The sequence below is a fragment of the Sander lucioperca genome, chromosome 11 (genome assembly GCF_008315115.2).
Source record: "Sander lucioperca isolate FBNREF2018 chromosome 11, SLUC_FBN_1.2, whole genome shotgun sequence".
In the NCBI taxonomy this organism is placed as follows: domain Eukaryota; kingdom Metazoa; phylum Chordata; class Actinopteri; order Perciformes; family Percidae; genus Sander; species Sander lucioperca.
The window spans coordinates 24,694,348-24,718,226 of NC_050183.1; the positions used below are offsets into that span (position 1 = coordinate 24,694,348).

At 41.5% G+C, this 23,879-nt stretch overlaps 1 protein-coding gene across 1 annotated transcript in view; it reads right to left on the reverse strand.

Annotated features, from left to right (window-relative positions):
* The window catches only part of LOC116067103 (NACHT, LRR and PYD domains-containing protein 12-like), a 60,229-nt gene that overhangs the window by 17,713 nt on the left and 18,637 nt on the right, over positions 1 to 23,879 (reverse strand). Inside the window, exons 3-9 of the mRNA XM_031323423.2 lie at positions 14,317 to 14,463; positions 13,221 to 13,367; positions 12,702 to 12,799; positions 7,943 to 9,719; positions 6,347 to 6,520; positions 4,957 to 5,130; positions 2,034 to 2,207 (exon numbers count right to left, since the gene is read on the reverse strand). Coding sequence (XP_031179283.2) covers positions 2,034 to 2,207; positions 4,957 to 5,130; positions 6,347 to 6,520; positions 7,943 to 9,719; positions 12,702 to 12,799; positions 13,221 to 13,367; positions 14,317 to 14,463 — 2,691 coding nt within the window. The remainder of the gene's footprint in view (positions 1 to 2,033; positions 2,208 to 4,956; positions 5,131 to 6,346; positions 6,521 to 7,942; positions 9,720 to 12,701; positions 12,800 to 13,220; positions 13,368 to 14,316; positions 14,464 to 23,879) is intronic.

Consider the following 23,879-nt stretch of genomic DNA (forward strand, 5'->3'; position numbering starts at 1 on the left):
GTCCCTATCCTTCCTCTCTCGGAGTGTTTCTGTTCTCAAACTCCGTTCTCTTCAGGAAACAACAACAAACTTGTAGCTAGTAAGCTACACGCTGAAAATATCAAGTTTAGAAGAAAATGTGGATGGTGCAAGAAGGCAGGTCTGCTTGGTTCTTTCTGGAAATGATTGTACAAATTTACAAAGAATATGTTTAGGACATTTCCTCTCTAACTGGGATGTTTTGGGACTGATTGGTGGGATTGCTGTGGACGAAGAACACTAGGAGATACACTGGTAAGAGCCAATGAGGTTTAACCATGTATCAGCTAATTTAAATAGCTCACGTTAACTTAATTTATTATTGTTGGTTGCGTTTTCTTTTGCGGGGTGCAAATGTTTCACCAAAACAAGTTCCTTCCTGAGACTATTTAGCAGAGCCACCGTCGCTACGTCCAGAGTTTAGTGCCGCTAAGAGGATCACAAAGGGATGATGGAGGACTCCACATCGGGTCTCACCACATCCTCTTTTCTGATCATTCTTGGTCAGACTCCTTCCATCTGATGAGAGAAAAACAGAGGAGATAAATGGGTATTTCTAGAGACTCAGTTCTTCAGCTGTCAGATCCAGTATAAAGAGCACTTCAGTTCTGTTCAGACACCAAGTGGAGCGGCTGTTTAGACCAGCCTGCTTCCTTTCAGCTCTCATGTTAACGTGTTGGAGTGAAGCTCACAGACCTGCAGAGACTTTTGGCATTAAGTCTGTTGACTCTGCAGATTTCACTGAAGTACACAGTGGAAATAAACTGCTGAGTCCTGAACGCATCATGACTGCAGAAACAGAGACAATCACTGCTCACTTTAATGATGATTTACTGCCGTTGGGTTCAGAGCTGTTAAAAACTATCTGCATGTTTCAGCTACTTTTAAACATTACATTATAAATATGTAAATATGGATTGTGTTACAAAAATATTCAGACAAAACAAATGACAGAAGGACAGATATATTATGTTAAATACTGAACAGTAAAACATCAGCTGTGATTACTGAACTTCAGAGGTTCTGCTCTGTATAAAGACCACATGGTTACTAAATGTAATGCTGGTTCTACGAAATAAGAGCCAGTGATTTGCAGGCTTCAGTCAGACTGATCTCAGAGCTTTGACAAAGATGAACTGATCAGTTGTTTAGTGTTGAAAGGAGAGAACAAACACTGAGATCAGATTTGATGGTTGGCCAATTTGATATCTCTGTACATGTCATGCTGTCAGCTGTAATCCAGATTTAATTCCTTCAGACATGAACACATCAACAACTGTCATCTTCACATCAACTGAAACACATGATCAAAACAAGCTTCTGGCTCTTCTGATTGGCTGACTGTCCTCTCTCCTCTCACAGCTTCACTGAGAAGGTTGGAGGTTTACAGGAAATACTGGATCTTTGCTTTGATACTAACTGTGTTTAGTTCAATACTGCTGAGACCAGCCTGGACTGACTCCAACCCTCTACTGACCTCAGAGTCTCCAGTCGACAGTTTGGACTCTCTACAAGATCACACAGCAGCTTCACGTCTGAATCCTGCAGCTTGTTGTATCTAAGGTCCAGCTGTTTTAGATGGGAGGGGTTGGATTTCAGAGCTGAGGCCAGAGAAGCACAGCTGATCGCTGACAAACTGCAGCGCTCCAATCTGAAAAAAAATGATGAAGATAAAAATCCATTTCTAATCCAATCAATACTATATTGATCATTTAAACAGCTGAATTTGGAAATATGCTTTGGTTCTTTGTTTTCATCTGTTTGTGTGTGCGTGCGTGTGTGTGTGTATGTGTGTGTGTGTGTGTGTGTGTTCTGAAAGATCAATATCAATGATCAGACATTTGAAATTAACAGAAAACAAAGAAATATTTCTACTTCAGCAAGTAAACTTTATCCATTTAAACCAATTTTAGTTCAGAGGGTCTTCTGTATACAGATGTGACCATTTACTAACAATTATAAACATCAATTTACTTTCAAAACTATCAGTGGACTGACTCCAACCCTCTACTGACCTCAGAGTCTCCAGTCGACATTTTGGACTCTCCACAAGCTCACACAGCAGCTTCACATCTGAATCCTGTAGCCTATTGTCACTCAGGTCCAGCTCTCTCAGATGGGAGGGGTTGGACTTCAGAGCTGAGGCCATTGAAGCACAGCTGGTCTCTGACAAACTGCAGTTCCACAATCTGAATAAAGAGTAAATTATGTAACCTTAGAAGACAATCCTGTTTAAAATCATCCAAATCAATAATCTGTTCAGAGATGAAGAAGTCTCAGAATGTAGAAGTTCAGAAGATGAAGATTCCAAACAGCTAAATAATCCGCTAAACCCAACAGGATTGTTGTTGGGAGCGAGAACGGGTTTGACAGGAAGCATCGTACACATGTTAAAGTATCGTTGGTTACAGATCAGACACGACTAAACATACTTTAAACACCTGCATTTAGAAATATGCTTCTCTCTCTCTCTCTCTCTCTCTCTCTCTCTCTCTCTCTCTCTCTGTGGTCCTGTATGGGAGTTTTAAAGTGTCTGTGACAGAGAGACTTCAGTTATTATAAATCTATAAGTTCTGTAAAATACAGTGTTTTGAAGGTTTTAGGTGCAAACACCCATGTCGAAATGCAACATACATAACATATTCCAATTCAAAAAGATTCACCAGCGGTCAGTGTTGGGAAAGTTCACTTTCTACATGAACTAGTTCAGACTTGCTGTATTGGCTGTTTGGTTCTGGCTGTAATCATTCCTTCGGGTTTTCTGTGCCTTTGTTTGTTGTCAGCTGGGGAGGACGCTGGCGCTGTCTGTTCGCCGCTTCTCCATTCGAGCCAAAATAAAACGTTTTTAAGCAAACGTTTTTTTAATAACCTTTACTATCCATGCCACTGACCAGTGGACCTTTTTAAATAACCGTTTAATTTCCGCACCACCGAACAGCAGAACATCCAAACCAGCATCACCTTTTCTGGCTCCAACATCCCCCTCTCATCAACAGTCACTCACTTTTGAAGCCCATATAAATCACCTATGCAAGACCTCCTTTTACCACCTCCGTAACATTTCCAAACTCCGCCCCATTCTCTCCCTCTCAGATGCCGAAAAGCTGGTTCATGCCTTTGTCTCCTCCAGACTGGACTACTGTAACGCACTTCTCATTGGGATTCCTATAAAGAGTCTGCAGAGGCTTCAGTACATCCAAAACTCTGCAGCTAGGATCCTGATGAGAGTGCGGAAACATGAGCACATTACCCTCATTCTCCACTCACTCCACTGGCTTCCCGTCTCCACCAGGATTGAGTACAAGGTTTCCCTCCTCACACATCAATGCATCCATGGACATGCCCCCCTCTACCTCAAAGAACTTTTCAACCCACAAAACACAACACGCTCCCTCCGCTCCACTCACTCAAACCTCCTGCACATACCCAGAACCAGACTCAGGAAAATGGGAGATAGGGCCTTTTGTGCTGCTGCCCCACGTCTGTGGAATGCCCTCCCTGACACCTTGAGGGCACTCAATCCACTGACTGTTTTAAAAAAGGTCTTAAGACATTTCTTTTTAGCAAAGCTTTTGGTCCCCTTTAGATGTAAAAACTGCTCATCTTTTTTGTTTCTAACCTGTAGCACTTTGAGATCTTCTGATGAAAAGGGAATTATAAATAAAATGTATTATATTATTATTATTATTATTATTATTATTATGTAAAAGAACTTCTTGAAAAGGCCGTGGACTTCTTGAAAATCTTTTAATTATTTATATTTTGTTATTTTTTTAATTTAACCTTTATTTATTCAGTGGAATATTAACTGAGATGCAACCTCTCTTTTGCAGGAATGCCCTGATCACATTCACACATAGATGTCTCTCTCATGTGTCTCAGTTTGAGTTCAGAATAAATTTGTTCAAACTGTTCAGACTGACACACTTTAAAGTTGTTGTGATTTGTGCTCAAAGAAACCCAGAAAAAAAGTGAACTGAAGGGAATCTAAAACTTCAGAAAATTGCCCAAAAATAACATGGATGCATTAATGTGCTTTACAGGTCAAATTAATGATTATTTTGATTAAACTTTGGGTGTTTTATTCCATTTTAAAGCATTTTAATTATTTTTTAATGGTTTCAAAACAGTATCCTATCTAAACTTTGACATAAACCGGTCTGTGATCCAACATCCTCTGATCTTAACTATTAGTGAAAATAATTCACAATTTCTGCTTTTTGAAAATAAAAATTAGTTATAATGTCATATAAATCAGGTATTTAGACTATGTTTTTTTTTAAAGCATTAAAAACATGACAAAAACCTTCAAAAGCAAAAGTAAAAAAGAATCAAAAACGTTGAGGAAAATAGCACACAAAATCATTTTCTATTTTGACCCCGAAGGACAACAAGTTCATGGCCGATCGGAAGACAACACGAGGGTTAACAAACACAAGTCTTCTGGGACTGCAGACTAAACGTACTACAAGAAACATGAAAATACAAACAAAAGAAAATTTACAACTTTATAGATGCAATTTTTTTTTTTTTAATCTTTATTTATTCAGGGAAGGTTCACTGAGAGGCAACCTCTCTTTTGCAGGAACAGGCTGATCACATTCACACAGTTGCACACATTCATACCTGGAAGCTGCCCAGTACAACCACAGTCTGATCTGCCACTGAGCAGCTCCACTGGAGCAGTTGCTGTTAAGGGCCTTGCTCGGGGGACCTCAGTGGTGGTAATGAGGGAGGGACAAGTGCTGCTCTTTCACTTTCCCCACCCAGATTTTTATACTGTGGGTCTGGGGATTGAACCGACGACCTCCCGGTCACAAGCTCACTTCTTTAACCTTTAGGCCACTACTTCCCCTAAGTTATGTTTGTACATAAATTAGTTTAAGATGTTAATTAACCATATTATATCTCTAATAGTAACAGAGTCAGTGAACTGACCTGAGATTCTCCAGTCTACAGTGTGGACTCTCCAGAAAACCACACAGCGGCATCATTCTTGAATCCTGCAGCTTGTTGTAACTCAGGTGCAGCTCTCTCAGATGGGAGGGGTTGGACTTCAGAGCTGAGACCAGAGAAGCACAGCTGATCTCTGACAAACTGCAGCACACCAATCTGATTAAAGAATACATGAAGATGATAACAAATCAATTTCTAATTCAATCAATACTATATTGATCCTTAAAAAAGCTGCATTTGGAAATATCCTTTGGTCTCTCTGTGTTCATCTATATGTCTGTGAGTGTGTGTGTGTGTGTCTGTGCTTCTGTGTGTTTGTGTGTGTGTGTTTCTCTGTGTGTGTGCCTGTGTGTGTGAGTGTGTGTGTGTTGATGGAGTAAACTTCTGTGTACAGTTGGGACCATTTACCAACACTTATAAACATTCATTTACTTTAACAACTAACAGTGGACATTTGCAGTCTTTTGTGACTGCAGACTAAATTTACTACAAGAAACATAAAAATATCAACAAAACAACATTACAACTTCATGGGTTAAGTTATGTTTGTACATAAATTAGGTTCAATTGTTAAATAATCAGAGCTGAGACCAGAAAAACACAGCTGATATCTGACAAACTGCAGTTCCACAATCTAAATAAAGAGTAAATGATGTAACCTTAGAAGACAATCCTCCTGTTTGAAATCATCCAAATTAATAATCTGTTCAGAGATGAAGAAGGTCCAGAATGTAGAAGTTTAGAAGACGGAGATTTCAAACACCTGAACCCAACAGCATGACATCTCTTTGTGAGAGGACAACACATTCACACTCCCAACACGTCAGAAAGTGACGCTTGGTCAGGTGCCTTTGGCGTTTGTTATTTTTGCAAAAAGTCTCATTTAGTGTCATATTTATAGATGTTTGGTGTCACTATTTGAAGCTCTGGGACAGGACGTATGTTTAACTGACATGGGGCAGAAGAACAGGACAGTTAGGTTTAGGAAAAGATCATGGGTGACCAAGCGTCAGTATTTTACGAGTTGGGAGTGAGAACGGGTTTGACAGGAAGCATCGTACACATGTTAAAATGTCGGTCACAGATCAGACATGACTAAACATACTTTAAACACCTGCATTTGGAAATGTGCTTCACAGAAAAGGCCTTGGACTTATTGATAGTATTTTAATTATTTATATATAGATGTGTCTCTGTCATGTGTCTCAGTTTGAGTTCACACGAACTTTGTTTAAACTGACAAACGTAAAAAAAAGTAATTTGTGATCAGACAAACCCAGAAAACAAGTGAACTGAAGGGAATTTAAAACTTCTGTTATTTAGCTAAATTTGGTAGATATGCACTGTACGTGAGCTCAATACATGAACTGACCTCAGAGTCTCCAGTCTACAGTTTGGACTCTGCAGTCCAGCATACAGACGCTCCACTGCTGAATCCTTCAGATTGCTGTAACTCAGGTCGAGCTGTCTCAGATGGGAGGGGTTGGACTTCAGAGCTGAAGCCACAACTTCACAGTCAGTCTCAGAGAGGTTGCAAACCTTAAGTCTGTGATGACAGATAATAAAAACATTTACAATATAATCAAATGTGACACTTTTATCCTAAAAACAGACATTTAATTTACATTTAGATCACAAAGCACATTCACAAGGGTCTGACGTTTGATTCAGATATGTTGAGGTGAAAGGTCACGGGACCCCTTTCAAAATGGCCATGCCATACAGACAGAGATCAAATATTTTAATCTATATTGGATCATTACGATATCATCCCCTCACATCCTCTATCACATCATGTACAATTTATAGATATTATAGATATTAGGGCTGGATATCGCCTCGGATTTCCCTAACAGATTTGATTCTATTCACAAATTTAATGTTGATTTGGGAAATTACAGTTGAACGGGATTACACAGTTGTACAAGATTCCCTCTAACATGCTGCATAGAGACAGCTAATACGGCTGCATTTTTCGACTCTGCATCTTGTAAAAACTTACATTTTGGGTTCATTACATTGTTGCTGGTTCATATCAACACACAGCAGCTTTTGATTCAGTTTACTAGCAGAAGGAGTAAAGAGGAGGACACCTTTACACAATACAAGTCAACAGAGAGGAGAGAGGTGTTTTCCAGTCCGGTGGGAGCGGGACTTGCCTCTGTCTCTATTAATAAAGTCTCAATGTTTACATTAAAGCAGATACATTAATGAACTTCTTATTTATCATTAAAACAATAAAGTGCAGCTCTACAAACTCTACATTCAGAGAGTTTAGAGACATTTCATTCAGATTTCCTTTTAAAATGGCCATGCCAGTTTTTCCTTCTCCAAAATGTATCCTGTAACTTGTATTGCAACTTTGGATCATTATCTAAACTTCCCGACAGCTAGCATGACAGTTGATACCAATGGATTCCTTAGGTATTCTTGTTTCATATGATACAGACAGAAACCCATTCTGGATTTTATCTATCGATTTTGGATCATTCACATGAAAATCGATTTGAATCGGAAAAATCTATTATTTAAACCAGCCCTAATATATATATATATATATATATATATATATATATATAAATTGTGAAAATGAACAGAAGCATCCTTAAAATAAAATAGTTCAGAAACTGCTTATAAAATATGATAAAAATAACTGAATGAAAGTTATTAAGAAAAAGCTTAAACTTCATGTGATATTAGTTCAGCAGATCACAAATAATAACACACTGCTGACTCTGTAAACACTGTAAAAAGGCTGTCTGCTGTGATTAAATGACAGAAGATTCTTTAGCTACAAACAAAGATCATGATTGTCTCATTCTCACAGCGTTTGAGACAACAAAGCACGTTTATCTTTTATAGTGTGTACATTTTATATTGTTCATGTGTGTAAAGTCTGTATGTTTACTCTAATACTGATGGCCTCAGCTTCACATTAATTTAAAATGATAATCACATCTGGACTTACAAAGCTTTTCTGCAGTTCCTCACAGCTGGAATCAGTCTCTGTCGTCCCTCCGGTGATGTGTTGTACTTCTCCAGGTCCAACTCATCCAGAACCTCTTCTGACATCTGCAGCATGTAGGACAGAGCTGAGCAGTGGATCTCAGAGAGTTTCTGCTCTGATCTGTTCTCTGACTTCAGGAACTCTTGGATCTCCTGATGGACTGTGTGGTCGTTCATCTCCGTCAGACAGTGGAAGATGTTGATGCTTCTGTCAGGGGACATCCCATACATGTTCATCTTCTTCACATTATTGATGGCTCTCTGGATGATTTCTGGACTGTTGTCTGTCTGACCCAGCAAGCCTCCTAAGAGTCTCTGGTTGGACTCCAGAGAGAGGCCATGAAGGAAGCGGACAAAAAGGTCAAGGTGGCCATTTTCACTTTCAAGGGATTTCTTTATCGCGCTCTCAAGGAAGACATCCAGGGATGAACTAACGTAGTCTTCTCCCAGGAAGTCCTTCAGTACCTTTGTGTTCCTGTTGGTGTAACAGTGGAACAGGTAGATTGCAGCCAGAAACTCCTGAACGCTCAGATGAACGAAGCAGTAGACTGTTTTCTGGAAGATCACACTCTCTCTTTTGAAGATCTCTGTACAAACTCCTGAGTACAGCGAGGCCTCTGTGACATCCAGACCACAGTGCTCCAGGTCTTCTTGGTAGAACATGATGTTTCCTTTCTCCAGCTGTTCAAACGCCAGCCTCCCCAGCTTCAGAAGAACTTCCCTGTCAGCCTCCATCAGCTCCTGTGGACTCGTCTCATGTCCCTCAGCATACTTGAGCTTCTTCCTCTTTGTCTGAACCAGCAGGAAGTGTGAGTACATGTCAGTCAGGGTCCTGGGCAGCTCTCCTCTCTGGTCTGTAGTCAACATGTGGTCCAGAACTGTAGCAGTGATCCAGCAGAAGACTGGGATCAGACACATGATGTGGAGGCTCCTGGCTGTCTTGATGTGGGAGATGATTCTGCTGGACAGCTCTTCATCACTGACTCTCTTCCGGAAGTACTCCTCCTTCTGGGCGTCGGTGAAGCCTCGTGCCTCCGTTACCCTGTCAACACACGCAGGAGGGATCTGATTGGCTGCTGCAGGTCGGGAAGTTATCCAGATGAGAGCCGAGGGGAGCAGCTTCCCCTGGATGAGGTTTATCAACAGCACGTTGACTGATGACTTCTGTGTGACATCAGAAACAGCCTTCTTGTTGTTGAAATCCAGTGAAAGTCTGCTTTCATCCAGGCCGTCAAAGATGAAGAGAACTTTAGAGCCAGCGAGCTGCTCTGCTGTGACCTCCTGTAATGTTGGATGGAAAACACGGAGCAGCTCAAGAAGACTGTACTGCTCATCTTTGATCAAGTTCAGCTCCCTGAAGGAAAGAGGAATCACCAGACTGATATCTTGGTTTTCCAAACCCTCGGCCCAGTCCAGACAGAACTTCTGCACTGAGAAGGTTTTTCCAACGCCAGCGACGCCGCTCGTCAGAACCACTCTGATGTGTTTCTGTTGGTCAGGTAAGGCTTTAAAGATGTCGTGGCACTTGATTGGAGAGTCATGGAGGGTCTTCTTCTTGGAAGCTGTCTCGAGCTGCCTCACCTCATGTTGGGTATTAACCTCTTCACTCTGTCCATCTGTGATGTAGAGGACAGTGTAGATCCTGTTGAGGAGGGTTTCACTTCCTGTTTCAGCTCCTTCAGTTACACGTTCAAATGTCCCCTTCAGCCTGATCTTATGTTTCTGACGACCAACATTCTCTAAAAAAAGGACAAAGGTGAGAGACAGAAGAAGAAAAGATAATCTGGTGATTATTTTATTACCAATATGAAAAGGGTGCAATTAAATTTCAGATGGACTTAAACTATAATGATATTCATAATGTTCAAATGTTTGTGCTGTATGACTCACAAATGTCTCAGTATTACAATGTATATAACAACCAGTGGTGTGTTCAGACCAGGCGCCTAGTCAGTAATGGGCCAGGGCGGCACTGGCCCGCACACTTTACTCACTAGCTTGTCCAGCCAAGTTTGATCAAAATACGTTTTGTTATGAAAAATATTAAAATGTATGTAAAAAAAGAAAACATTAACAGAACTAGTTGTGTGTGTTTAATGTGTCTTCTCTTCTGATTAAAACGAAACTGTTAAAACCATAGATAAGGATCAAACAATTAGGAAGTCTTGGAACGCAGGTGGTTGCTATGGTACCAACAGGCAGACTCTCCGGGCTGCCTTCAGCAGCTAACGTTAGCTAGCCCCTGGATGTGTTAAGCAATGTACTGTTAAAAGTTACCGCGACAACAATTGCTTCTCTTTAAAGTGGTATGGACAGTTTTCTTGGATGGAATACAGTGTAAATAAGGACGAGCTTTTCTGCAGCAGGTGCAGACATTTCCCCAACAGAGCTGACAGCCTATCAGCAAGAGAGGAGTTTGTTTGAGTGCTGGCCCTCACAGAGGTAACATTAAAGGGATATTTCACCATTGGAAAGATGAATATATCTTTAAATTGGGTCACTTACGTAGTAGAAATGTGAATTTTTTTTTAGAAATTGGTGCCTTCTAAGCCGAGAAAAGCCAGAAAATTTTTTTTTGGCTCACGTGGATGAAGGACACCAAATCCCAGAATGCACTTGCTTTGCTGCTTTAGAGTCCACTCCCAAGCCACGCCTACTGTTTACAGACAGACAGTGAGGCATTCAACTCAACTCAAGTGTGTTTTATTGTCATTTCAACCATATACACAAAACAACGTTTCACCGTGGCTCAAGTGGTGTTACACATTTAAAATATATAAAAACGACATTATTTAAAAACAAAACAGGCTACATTTAGTGCACACACATTATAGGCTCCGTAAAGTTCAGCTAACGCATACTAGCATCAGCGCTTGGTGGGCTGTAAACACTGAGTATAAACACAGCCGTAAATTTGTGTGGAATGTAGAATGGTCGGCATTCAACAGTCACAAACTCCAGTTAGCAGGACACGTTTACGCACCAGTCTGTGTTAACACAGCCCACCTCCACTAGTCTTACCCGGTGACAGAGCAGCCGGCTTGATAGCTGGATAGTCCGGTACGCTGTTGTTCAGCCATGTTTCCACAACAACAAAAACACAGCAGTCTCTGAACTCGCGTTGGGAGTTTTGTTGAAGTTGGATGTAGTCCAGTTTGTTGTCTAATGAGCGGATACTTGCAAGCAAGATTGATGGAACAGGTGGCCGGCTAGCGTTAGCTTTCCACCTAGCCCTAACTCCTGCACACCGCTGTCAAGGTCCCTTTCCCCGGCTAGCGGCATCTAGCGACACCGCAGGCTGAGGTGCTGGTCTCCGTAGCAGGCGAAGCTCGCGTAGTGTGTCGAGTATTCCGTCTGTAATAAAGTTTCCTGCATATTCGCCGATCTGTACCAATGTATCCCGGTTGTACATGTGTGGTAGTTTAAATGCACATAATTGTTGTAAAAGTTTGCTGCTGAAAAGACTGTTTAGCGAAGCTTCAAGATGGCTGACACTCGGTTTACTTCAACAAGCTTCGTGTAAAGACAGTCCAACCTCCTATGGGCGGGTTGAAAACATGCGGAACTAGCTGGCTGTAGTCCACAGACTCTGGGCAAAAATGCCTCTGATGACGCAAAAATCGTAGTTTTCCGTCATCTCAAGATTTTTTCCAGACCCACAATACAGAATTCTCTCATCTCAGGGGGACATGAGGGAGAGAAGCACGGTCATTCGAAAATACTACCGTGTTTCTACGGATACAAAGCTTAATGCTAAATCGGTGAAGTATCCCTTTAAGTAAAACGTGTTTCATGCTTCTTGCGTTATTATTTAAGTAACCTAGTAACCTTCCTATTTAGTAAGAAATGGTGAACACTGATGATGGCTTCTAGCTGAAACACGTTTGCGTTTTGCCCATATTAAATAAGAAGATAACTTATCTGTGAGTGACATAGTTTTTACTTTTCTTTGATCCTGTCACTGCCGTGGACTCGATACACTGTCTAAGATTTGGTGCTTTGCTGGCCACTTTTCATTATATCTTTCATAATTCAAATAATGCTTGGCTGGAAGTTTTCATTCTTTGATTTTCTTTTTCAGTTCAATTTAATTGTATTTATAGTATCAAATCATAACAAGAGTTATCTCAAGAACCTTTACAGATAGAGTAGGTCTAGACCACATTCTATAATTTACAAAGACCCAACAATTCCAGTAATTCTCATGATCTGACCATAGTCCTGAAGCAACAATGCTGTTATGAATACATAACGCTACATATGTGCTATGTCTGTCTGATGTAGGCTATTCTATGTCATGCAGTATGTAAACACCTTCTCTGCTGTTGAGGTTCATGTTTAGTTGCCACTTTGTGCAATAACATGGTTAATTTTCTAACAGTGCTGTGTAGAGCCAATGCTGCTGGTTCTGCCAGTGCAAATATATTTTAGCTTGAATAGGTTAAAATCGACAGGTTTTCGTCTATATTGTTGTGCACAAACGTTTTAGACTAAGCTTTATTGGTTGAGCATGTTGTAGACAGTACTGCTATTGCCTTTGTAATGCTGTATATGTTGGAAGGTAAAATTGTTGCAGTTGTTTTCAGTTTGTCCTTTTTGCTACTTCTACGTCTTTTTGAAAATGGCCCACTCACTTTTGTACAGGCCCGCCCAAAATACTTTTTCTGCCTACGCCACTGGTTCAGACATGAAGACATCAGCAGACAGATGGACAGACTTACTTTGTTCAGAGCTGCTCTGATTGGCTGTCTGCAGTCCAGCTCTGGTTCTGGATCTGGACGGCTGCTCCTCCTCAGAAACATCACTCCTCTTCCTCTCTCTGTGAAAACATTTCTTCATCACTAAAATGATTTGTTGGTTGTTGTTGAAATATATTAAGATTTGGCCAAACTGTCTAGAGTCAGTTAGGTTTCAACAGAGGTTAGAAGTGGTCTGAATATTGAGGAAGACCAGCATGTAACAGTGGTCTCTCAGGTTCAAGTCCAGACTGTTTCTTTTTTACTAAATCATGCTTTTTTTCTATCAAATGAAGGCATGAATGTAATTTAAATCTAAATTTGATCATTTCCTCCCCTCAGATAACTTTTATATCAGTGTGTCATGTATGTTTCTTCTTGGCCTTTAGAACAACATTTATAAAACTTTAATATACCAACACATAATAAACAGAAAAATCTAAACAAACATGGCAGAGAAAACTGAAAATGAATCATTAAATGAGTTAGTATCAGTTGTCTTACTTTGTGTCTGAGGGTCCAGGTTCATTACTGAAGTGTGGAGGAAGACCTTTAGAGCGGTCACTCTTCATAGACAGACAGCCTGATACTACAGACTCTGCTCCGTCCTCCTCTTCCTCCAAATCACTCATCTTCTGATCTGAAGTCAGTCTGAGAGGTAAAACAGGAACACTGACTGGGAGCTCACAACATTTACAGAAAATAAGTTTGTACAAGTCACAGGTAAGACTGGAAGAACAGACACACACACACACACACACACACACACACACACACACACACACACACACACACACACACACACAGACACACACACACACACACACACACACACACACACACACACACACACACACACACACACACACACACACACACACACACACACACACACACACACACACACGGTCAGTTGTCTTTAAATGGAGTCTGAACTGACTGAACTATTTCAGTTTCAGGGTTTCCTCCCTGTTCTCATGTACCTGGATCACCTGCTCTGTGATGCTCCTCCCCTCTCTGTTTACAGTAAATAACAAGTTAATTTATGTGTCAGAGAGTTGGAGTGTTTTTGTGCTCACGCAGATCAGCTTTTTAACTCTACTGCTGCTGGTGCAGCTGCCACCAAACACACCAAATACCTGATTATATTCTGCATTTAGAGAAAACTTAAAGCAAAGTTTCTCCTACAGACACTTTGCTTTAAGTTTTCTCTCCATGTTGTGAACTGCAACATGTTCATGTATTTATTTTTGCCATTTCTGCCTGACATTCTGTCTGATATTTTACTGGTCTCTCTTTAAGGATTCAAGCCATAAATAAAAAATATAAAAACATAATTCAAACGGATGTGTCGCATTGGCAACATGGCTCAAGAAGCTGACAAAGATATGTAATTCCCTCGGCTGAAAATCTATATCTTTCATAAAGATACCCATCAGGGAATGTACATCAGTGTGTCATGTATTTTTGTTCTTGGCCTTCAGAAGAAAATTCATAAAAACTTTAATATACCAACACATAATCAACAGAAAAATCTAAACAAACATGGCAGAGAAAACTGAAAATGAGTCATTAAATGAGTTAGTATCAGTTGTCTTACTTTGTGTCTGAGGGTCCAGGTTCATTACTGAAGTCTGGAGGATACTCTTTGGACCGGTCACTCTTCATAGACTGACAGCCAGATACTACAGACTCTGCTCCGTCCTCCTCTTCCTCCAAATCACTCATCTTCTGATCTGAAGTCAGTCTGAGAGGTAAAACAGGAACACTGATTGTGAGCTCACAACATTTAGAGGAAACATGTTTGTACAAGTCTGGACGACTGGAAGAACACACACACACACACACACACACACACACACACACACACACACACACACACAGAGTCAGTTGTCTTTAAATGTTTTGTATAAGTTACAGCAGGTTTAATGTGTATTATTCAGCCAATCAGGACTTTGTGTCAACAATCAAACTGTTGAGTTCATTCTAACATTTCTTTCCTCTACAGTCCACAGGGAGAAAACTGACTCAGAGACTTTAACAGTCAAATAATAAATGTTGGATTAACACTCACCCTGGCTCAGCCTTCAGTTTCCTCCTCCTGCTCTGTTCTCTCCACTCTAAACGGAGTCTCAACTGACTGAACTCTTTCACTTTCAGGGTTTCCTCCCTGTTCTCATGTACCTGGATCACCTGTTCAGTGTTGCTCCCCTCCTCTCTGTTTACAGTAAACCACATGAGTTTATCTAAGTGGGAGTGTCAGTAATATGAACACAGATCTGTTTTTTTAACCCTAACGCAGCAGACCAAAGACACAAATACAAAACCTGATTAATGATAGTAACCTTCTAAAGACTGAAATATGTTGTCAATGCAGATAAGAGAAGTAAATACTTATGGTTTGTGGTATCTTTAGTTTTGTTGCTGTGATGCTGTATGGAAGAAGTATTTGCCGACACTGATCTTGATTATAAAAGGTTTATTACATCAAAGATTTCAGCATCAATTTACAGACTCCATGGAAAGTCTGGAGAGCTCCTCAGTCAATATGGCTACTCTGCCTCTTTCTGTCCAAACGGGAATATATACTGTCCTGTGTAACATGAGACGTGGTGATGGGGGTGTCAGTCCTGTGGCCACTCTGCTTCAGCAAAGTCACTGTGTCCTCTAACCATTTGTTTTAGCCATATGGCACCATGTGTGTACGTAAATCATATACTACATTTCCCCCCTTTGAGACTTAATAAAGTCTCGAAAAACAAAATATAATAAGACATACATGTTTAAAATTACAACAGAAGAACAAATTTCTCCAACACATGTTCCTTGCATTATGATTTTGACAATACAACAACTTTATGGAGTGTGAGAGTGAAAACCTGTCAGGCAGCTATCTCTCCAAAATATCATCAAACAACTGAGACAGGAAAATCTCTCACAGCCCCTCTGCCCAGGCGGCCACGCACTGTACTCCAGATCAAGTAGAAAATAAATCTTTATCAATTTATGTAGAATTATGGTTTAAGCAAATACATGTGAAAACCTCAGAAAATGAAATATATCAAAACAATGTCCAAATTCAGGCAGGTCAACCCTTCGGACCGTCCAATGGACCTATCCCTGCCTGGCTCCCATAACCCTAAGCGTCAAGAAAAAAAGAAAAACATTTGAGGTGCCCATATATTCACTCCATGACAAAAACATCATTCTCCAAACAATTAATACAAAAGAATATGACACAGATTATGTATTACTCATGCAAACATGTATATATATATATATATATATATATATATATATATATATATATATATATATATATATATATATATATATATCAGAACAAACACAGGAATGTATTCCACTACATTGCAGCTTCTCAGCAGTGTTGATTATCAGTGCAGTGTTGGTGTGGTGGAATCTGAACATTTCCACACCGTCCTGGTTCAGAGTTCTCCTAGTTCCGTCATATTGTCCATATTTGTATCTGTATGCCCTCTGCACATTCTCCCATATGCTCTGGAAGAAAGGAAACACCAACCAGTATCTTTGCAAAACAACACATGAAAATTCATATACTACAGGTTCTTTTACTGTTTAGCTGAATAACTGGCTTATAGATATTCAGATATGCACATTAGACTGCGGACTGCCTGTTGACTTTAGCTGCCTGTCTGCAGGTTTGTCTTGTTTTGTTGCTTGCTGTCTGATGTGTTGTGTTTACTTGCTGTTGTGCATTGAGCCTGTCTGAATGTTGGTCTGTGTATGGTGCTTTTACGTGCTGAATATTGAGTCATTTTATTGTATTTTATTTGTTTAGATTGCCATTTTAAAACTGGCCAGGGACAACAGATGAAAATGTTGAGTGATCATCACAGAATTTATAAGTTTAGTCAGGATACTGTTTTAAAATCATTTAATTTTTTTTTAATGGCAGCACATAATCACACCTGCTGTCCTGAATTAGATTGTTTTTAAACTAGTGGTAATAAGTTGGTGTAGGTGGTGTATAAACTGGTGGTAGTAGCGAGAGCAGCGAAAAAGTCCTTAAGACTCAACGTGGGCTGAAAATGCAGAAAAACCGACAAAAACGTAATTTTCATTTTTTGACCTGCGAGGTCAACAAGTGGATGGTCGACAGGAAGACAACACAAGGGTTAATAGAAAGAAATCTCTTCAAATGAATAAAAGTCAAAACAAGTTAAATATAAAGTAGATTACGCTCGAGGACGTATAAAAACTGCATCCAGATTAATTTTTTATCTCAACCGGTTGTGACCTTTACACCTTTACCAGCCAATCAAGCCAATCAAGATGGCGCCGCAGAATGGCGACACGGTGTGTTGGAGCGCTCTGTTTTGTTTTGTTTTGTGTTTTAATTCTGTTTCTTGCGATGGTACCCGTATCTCATTTACAAGTGAAGAGCTCGTGAACTTCAGGGCAACAACACCATCAGACTTATTTCCCACTTTTCTTCTCCCTTCACTGGAAATTTTGGACATTCTGGTCAAAGGTGCGCTCACCTTTGCTCACGCAGAGAAATGCCGGAGGAGAGGGAAACGGGCCGGTGCGCTGGTGCGTCTCCGCCAGCGAGGATCACGCACACCGTTACCTGGAATATTCCTCTCTAACGTGCGCTCTCTGCCCAACAAAGTGGAGGAATTACAACTGCTGTTGAGGGGAAACAGGGACTTTTCTTCATCTGCTGTTTTGTGCTTCACGGAGACGTGGCTCTGTGGATTAATACCGGACTCTGCGCTGCAGCTGGCAGGCTTCCAGCTTTTCAGAGCGGACAGAGACACGGCTCACGGCAAAACTAAAGGTGGAGGAATCTGTTTCTACATCAACAGCGGTTGGTGCAACGACGTGACAGTGATCCAGCAGTATTGTTCTCCTGACCTGGAGTATTTCACCATAAACTGTAAGCCGTTTTATTCACCCCGTGAGTTCCATTCATTCATTCTGGTCGGTGTTTACATCTCACCGCAGGCCAACGTGCAGGACGCGCAGCGCATGCTTGCCGACCAGATACTGTGTGTGGAGCGGACCAACCCGGACTCCCTAGTTATTGTCCTTGGTGACTTTAATAAAGGGAACCTCACTCATGAACTCCCTAAATATAGTCAACATATTAAATGCCCGACCAGAGAGGAGAACATTCTGGATCACTGTTACACCACAGTCAGGGATGCTTATCACGCCGTCCCCCGTGCTGCACTGGGGCACTCTGACCACGTCATGGTCCACCTGATCCCGGCCTACAGGCAGAAACTAAAGCTCTGCAAACCTGTAGCGAGGACATCAAGGAAGTGGACCAGTGTAGCTGTGGAGGATCTCCAGTCGTGTTTGGATTGTACTGACTGGGATGTGTTCAGGACTGCTACCCACAGTCTGGATGAGTACACAGAGGCTGTGACGTCATACATCAGCTTCTGTGAGGACTGCTGTGTTCCATCAAGCACCAGGGTGAGTTACAACAATGACAAACCCTGGTTCACAGCCAAACTCAGAAGGTTAAGGCTGGCTAAGGAAGAGGCGTTCAGGAGTGGGGACAAAGACAGATTTAAAGAGTCAAAGTACAAATTTAGCAAGGCAGTGAAGGAGGCTAAACATCGGTACTCTGAGAAGCTCCAACGCCATTTCTCAGCTAATGACTCTGCGACTGTCTGGAAAGGACTTAGGCAGATCACCAACTTCAAGCCTAAAACCCCCCACTCCTTCAATGACCGACACCTAGCCAATGACCTGAACAAGTTCTACTGTCGATTTGAAAGACAAAAGGACAGTCCTGACACCATCCCCCACGACACCTCCCTACAGCTACAGCCACTGTGCATCACCTCCACCTCGCCCACCTCAGCAGGGTCCTGGGCCCCCCCACCAATGCCCTCCTTAAAGGTCCCCTCCACCTCCACCCCCCCTCCCACCTCAGTGATGACTCTCTCCATTCACGAGAGGGACGTCAACAGACTGTTCAGGAGACAGAATCCCAGGAAAGCTGCTGGACCGGATGCTGTCTCCCCATCCAGCTTGAAGCACTGCGCTGACCAGCTGTCTCCAGTGTTCACAGACATTTTTAACACCTCACTGGAGACATGTCACGTGCCAGCCTGCTTCAAGACCTCAACCATAATCCCTGTCCCCAAGAAGCCAAGGACCACAGGACTTAATGACTTCAGACCCGTCGCCCTGACCTCTGTGGTTATGAAGTCCTTTGAGCGCCTTGTGCTTTCACACCTCAAAGACCTCACCGACCCCCTCCTGGACCCCCTGCAGTTTGCCTACAGAGCCAATAGGTCTGTAGACGATGCAGTCAACCTGGCCCTCCACTACATCCTCCGGCACCTGGACTCCGCAGGAACCTACGCCAGGATCCTGTTTGTGGACTTCAGCTCTGCCTTCAATACCATCATCCCGGCTCTGCTTCAGCAGAAACTCTCCCAGCTTGGTGTGCCTGACTCCACCTGCAGGTGGATCACTGACTTCCTGTCTGACAGGAAGCAGCATGTGAAGCTGGGGAAACACATCTCCGACTCACAGACCATCAGCACCGGATCCCCCCAGGGCTGCGTTCTTTCTCCTCTGCTCTTCTCCCTGTACACCAACAGCTGCACCTCCAGTCACCAGTCCGTCAAGCTTCTGAAGTTTGCGGACGACACCTCCCTCATCGGACTCATCTCTGATGGAGACGAGTCCGCCTACAGGTGGGAGGCTGACCACCTGGTGACCTGGTGCAAGCAAAACAATCTAGAGCTCAACGCTCTAAAGACAGTGGAGATGGTTGTGGACTTCAGAAAGAACCCAGCCTCACCTGCCCCCATCACCCTCTGTGGCTCCACAATTGACACTGTGGAGTCTTTCCGCTTCCTGGGAACTACCATCTCCCAGGACCTCAAGTGGGAGCTGAACATCAGCTCCCTCGTCAAGAAAGCACAACAGAGGATGTACTTCCTGCGGCAGCTGAAGAAATTCAACCTGCCAAAGACAATGATGGTGCACTTTTACACAGCCATCATTGAGTCCATCCTCACATCCTCCATCACCATCTGGTACGCTGCTGCCACTGCCAAGGACAAGGGCAGGCTGCAGCGTGTCATTCGGTCAGCTGAGAAGGTGATTGGCTGCAATCTGCCGCCGCTCCAGGACCTATACGCCACCAGGACTCTGAAGCGTGCTGGAAAGATTGTGGCTGACCCCTCCCACCCCGGACACAAGCTCTTTGAGCCACTCCCCTCTGGCAGGAGGATGAGGTCCATTAGGACCAAAACCTCACGCCACATAAACAGTTTTTTCCCCTCCGCCACTAGCCTTCTAAACAAGGCTCGGAATCCATCCTGACTCTCTCCACACCCCACCCCTGGCTCCTCATGCCACTGTACCTACTCTGCTGTAGCGTCCCTTTTCACTACTGTTTAACTTATTTTACTATTTATTTAAATTTATTTTATCGTTATTAATACGTACTGTGTGTATATGTTTATACTTATATTGTTTATATCTTTTTATCCTTCTTATATTTGTATGTGTGACATGCTCCAACAACACCATGACAAATTCCTCGTATGTGCAACGTACTTGGCAATAAAGCCCTTTCTGATTCTGATTCTGATTCTGATTTACGAAAAAAAAAAAAAAAAAAAAAAAACCTCATTGTAGCAGCTGAGACCTGGCCTACCACTTGGGGAACACAGCACGAGCACATATGGACAAAACAAACATGCTAAATAAACATATAGGTTTATTTTTAGAGCAGATTTTAAATTACATTGTAACAATTTAACAATTCGCCCTTATGAAATCCAGTCGCGGCACGGCTGTCTTGGAACACAATAGACAGACGTGGCGGAATGCCCCGACACTTAAATTCAACAGTGAACATTCAGAGTTGGATCTACAGTCTGTTGAGATGCCGCTCCAAACGCAGAAACCAAGCACAGTCACACCATAAAATGTTAAGACATGTTAAGAAAAAAGATCCGTATTTTGCCGTAATCTAATGACACGAAAAAAAAATAATCCACAGCGATCAGGAGATCCACAAACAGAGTCAAGGTGTATCCAGCAAGGCCGATACAAGCTTCACATTCACCAGCCAGCTCCAAACAGGTGAACGAGGCCTCTCCACTTCGCCGTTTAAACAAAGTGGAATAAAACATAAGCTATAAAAGTCCAAATCTACGCAAAACGTGCAATCAATTAGTAAGCTGACAGCAAATTTATATAGGCTACATGGGATTTAGGCAACCTTTATTGCAACGTTGGCACGGAAAGATGTCCAGACTAGTGCAACAGTAACTTTCGTTTTTTGCGTCCTGCATATGTGTTGACAATGGTCTTAGGTGAGAGGCAGAGCCCTGAAAAAATATTTTTTTTAATAAAGCAGTATATGAAATCAGATGTATTACCTACCACCATTTGGTTCTTTTAGGTTATTTAAAATATTTATAAAAGATCTGGTCATGCCAGATATAATTATTCCACTCATTTTTGAAACCAAAAAATGACCAGGGGGGCAGTGCTCCCCCTGCCCCCCCGCAAACTCCGCGTATGGTTACATCCCTAATAATAAATATAAGACTCATGAAAGGCACTTCGCCCATCACTAATACCAGATGGATTCTGATTACAGGTGGTCAGTTTGCATCATGGAAACTAAATATGATAATAAATTACCTGACTCTGTAGTAGTGTTCACAGGGAACTTCATCCAGGCATCTTCAGGCTTTTTGCAGGTTTTCGTGGCCTTTTTCACTCCTTGATCAGGCTGATACACACAACTATTGTTAACCCAACAGGGATGTATGACTTCCTCCATCTCTGCTCCGCCTTCTCTCCATACAGCTCCTGTCCACATGTTTCTGGTCAACAACATATATATGTTAGGAGGGCATTACATCATCCGAGGGAGGCTCTCATCACCACGCATATATTTTATATATATATTTATATTTAATAGTAGTCAGTATCTGTTCCTCTCCTAAAACGTGTTTCAGGGTGAATTTTCCGCACACGACTCAACATGAGAACACAAATGCACGTGAAGAATCCAGTGCATGTACAAGTGATTTACAGTATGGAACTTCAGGTGACCCTGATGGGATTTTAAAGTTGCTCTATGCCGCCATCTGGTGGTCACATTTGATATTACATCTGCATTACATACTTGGAACTGCAGCCTGAATACTGAGGCTTTAAACACATGGATCCACACATCTTATTTAATGTTTCAAGACTAGTTTTATTGATGACCAAACCAAGTAAAGAAACAAAAAGGAAGCAGAAAAATATAGCACAGAAGAAGCCAGAGAGGTTAAAGACCCAAAGAGCTGTATGTCAGAGGAATGGACAGACAGGAAGTAAAGACTAAACGGAGTAACTTCCTGTCTGGGCTCTGGCAGTGTTTAAACACTGCGTCATCTAGAAGGGAATGTCCCGGGGGTAGAAACCCTCCATCAGATGCTGCCATCATTACATCTGTTAGAAATGACAACGTTTAGTTTAATGAAGCATTACACCAGGGGGGGGGGGATGTTATAGGCTCCAACCCATTTAGTTTAGGCAAGAGATCAGCTGGTTTTGGCACCTTATATGACTGTTGCAACACTTTTTTCCGATGTTTTTGTTGCTTTTTGCAATTTTTTTTCCCCAACATTTTTGGGTGTTTTTTCTTATTATCTTTATCTTTTCTTTACTCATTTGGACTGCCGACGTCCCCAGCATTTGTCTATACTGCCTATGCTACAGGCCAGGCCTGAAATGTTAGAGCCCCCCATCCTATCTTCATTGACAAGAGGACTTTTAGTCATGTTAAGTCTCTTTGTAGTATTTTTGGATGTTGTTGTGACTGTTCTGCACCTATTTTTAGTCATCTTATGTTTCTTTGTAGTATTTTGTGTCTTTGTCATTTTGGGTCATTTTGTAGTTTGTAGCTTCTGTCTATTGCTTCTCTTTCTGACGTTTTTGTGGCTGTTTGTGGTTTTTGACATTTTTTCTGACACTTCACCATTTTCTGACATTTTAGAGACCAAAACACTTATCCATTCATCCAGAAAATACTCCACAGATTACTCCACGACAACAGATTCAAACAGAAACATTCAAACTTCTCAAAATAATCACAATCAGACATTTTCAGATATTTTCCTCATATCGTGCAGAGACAGCTCACGTAGGAAAAGCTGGAAAATCAATACAAAGATTTGCAGATTTATTAAAAGCTTCAAAGATTTGCGACGTATTAATATATATGGTCAGAACCCATAGATATATAAATATTTATATCTATGGTCTAACGAGCACCTGCAAGGCTAACCCCTAACCCTTTTCCCCCATTCATATATTTCTTATTTGATATTTTAAAATAAAGAGCTAAAAGCCTGGAACCAAGCCAACTAGCTAGGAATAAGAAAAAATAACTTGTTCAAAGGAACAAGACTGTACAGAAAGGAACCCGTGAGATTAGTTACTTTTTTAGCATATGCGTCAGGAGAGCAACTCTCATAAGAATGAACGGGAATCCACCATTAACGTGGCCTCCAGGTCCTGTAATACATCCATGAGTTCATTCCTAAGAGAGTTGCTATGTGCTTCATTCACCAAAAAAGTTTCTAATCTTCTGGGTTTCCTTCCATGATGTTTGGCCCACTGAATCTGTTCAGTAGTGTTTGTCCCACTTACCCCGACCTGAGAGTTTTTAGGATGACAAACACAAAGAAAAACTTCAGAGAGAAAACTTAGTGTGCAAGGATCTTTACACTACACAGTAAAATAATGTGTTTTCTCTGCAGCAACGGGATTAAGAAAACAGTCAGCAGGCTCTACTTCTCAGCTTTGTCTGTTATTTTTACAGTCAGTGATGCTGAAAGACACATAGACTGTGTTGTGTTGACAATCACACTGAGTCCAGGAATAATGAACACAACACTCAGAACGCTGCCTTCAGGTGACGGTTGGAAATACAAGAACTACAACCTGGAAACCTTTTCAACAGCTTATTGTGAGTCAAAATAAAATCTGTCCAGCTCACAGAAGAAATCTAATCTTTGTATGTAAAAACTGATTCAATTATTTACATTCTGTATTATACATTATGAATGTACAAAACAGACTTCATTTACACCAACATGCAGGACATTTATACTTACAGATGCTGGATTGTAGAGA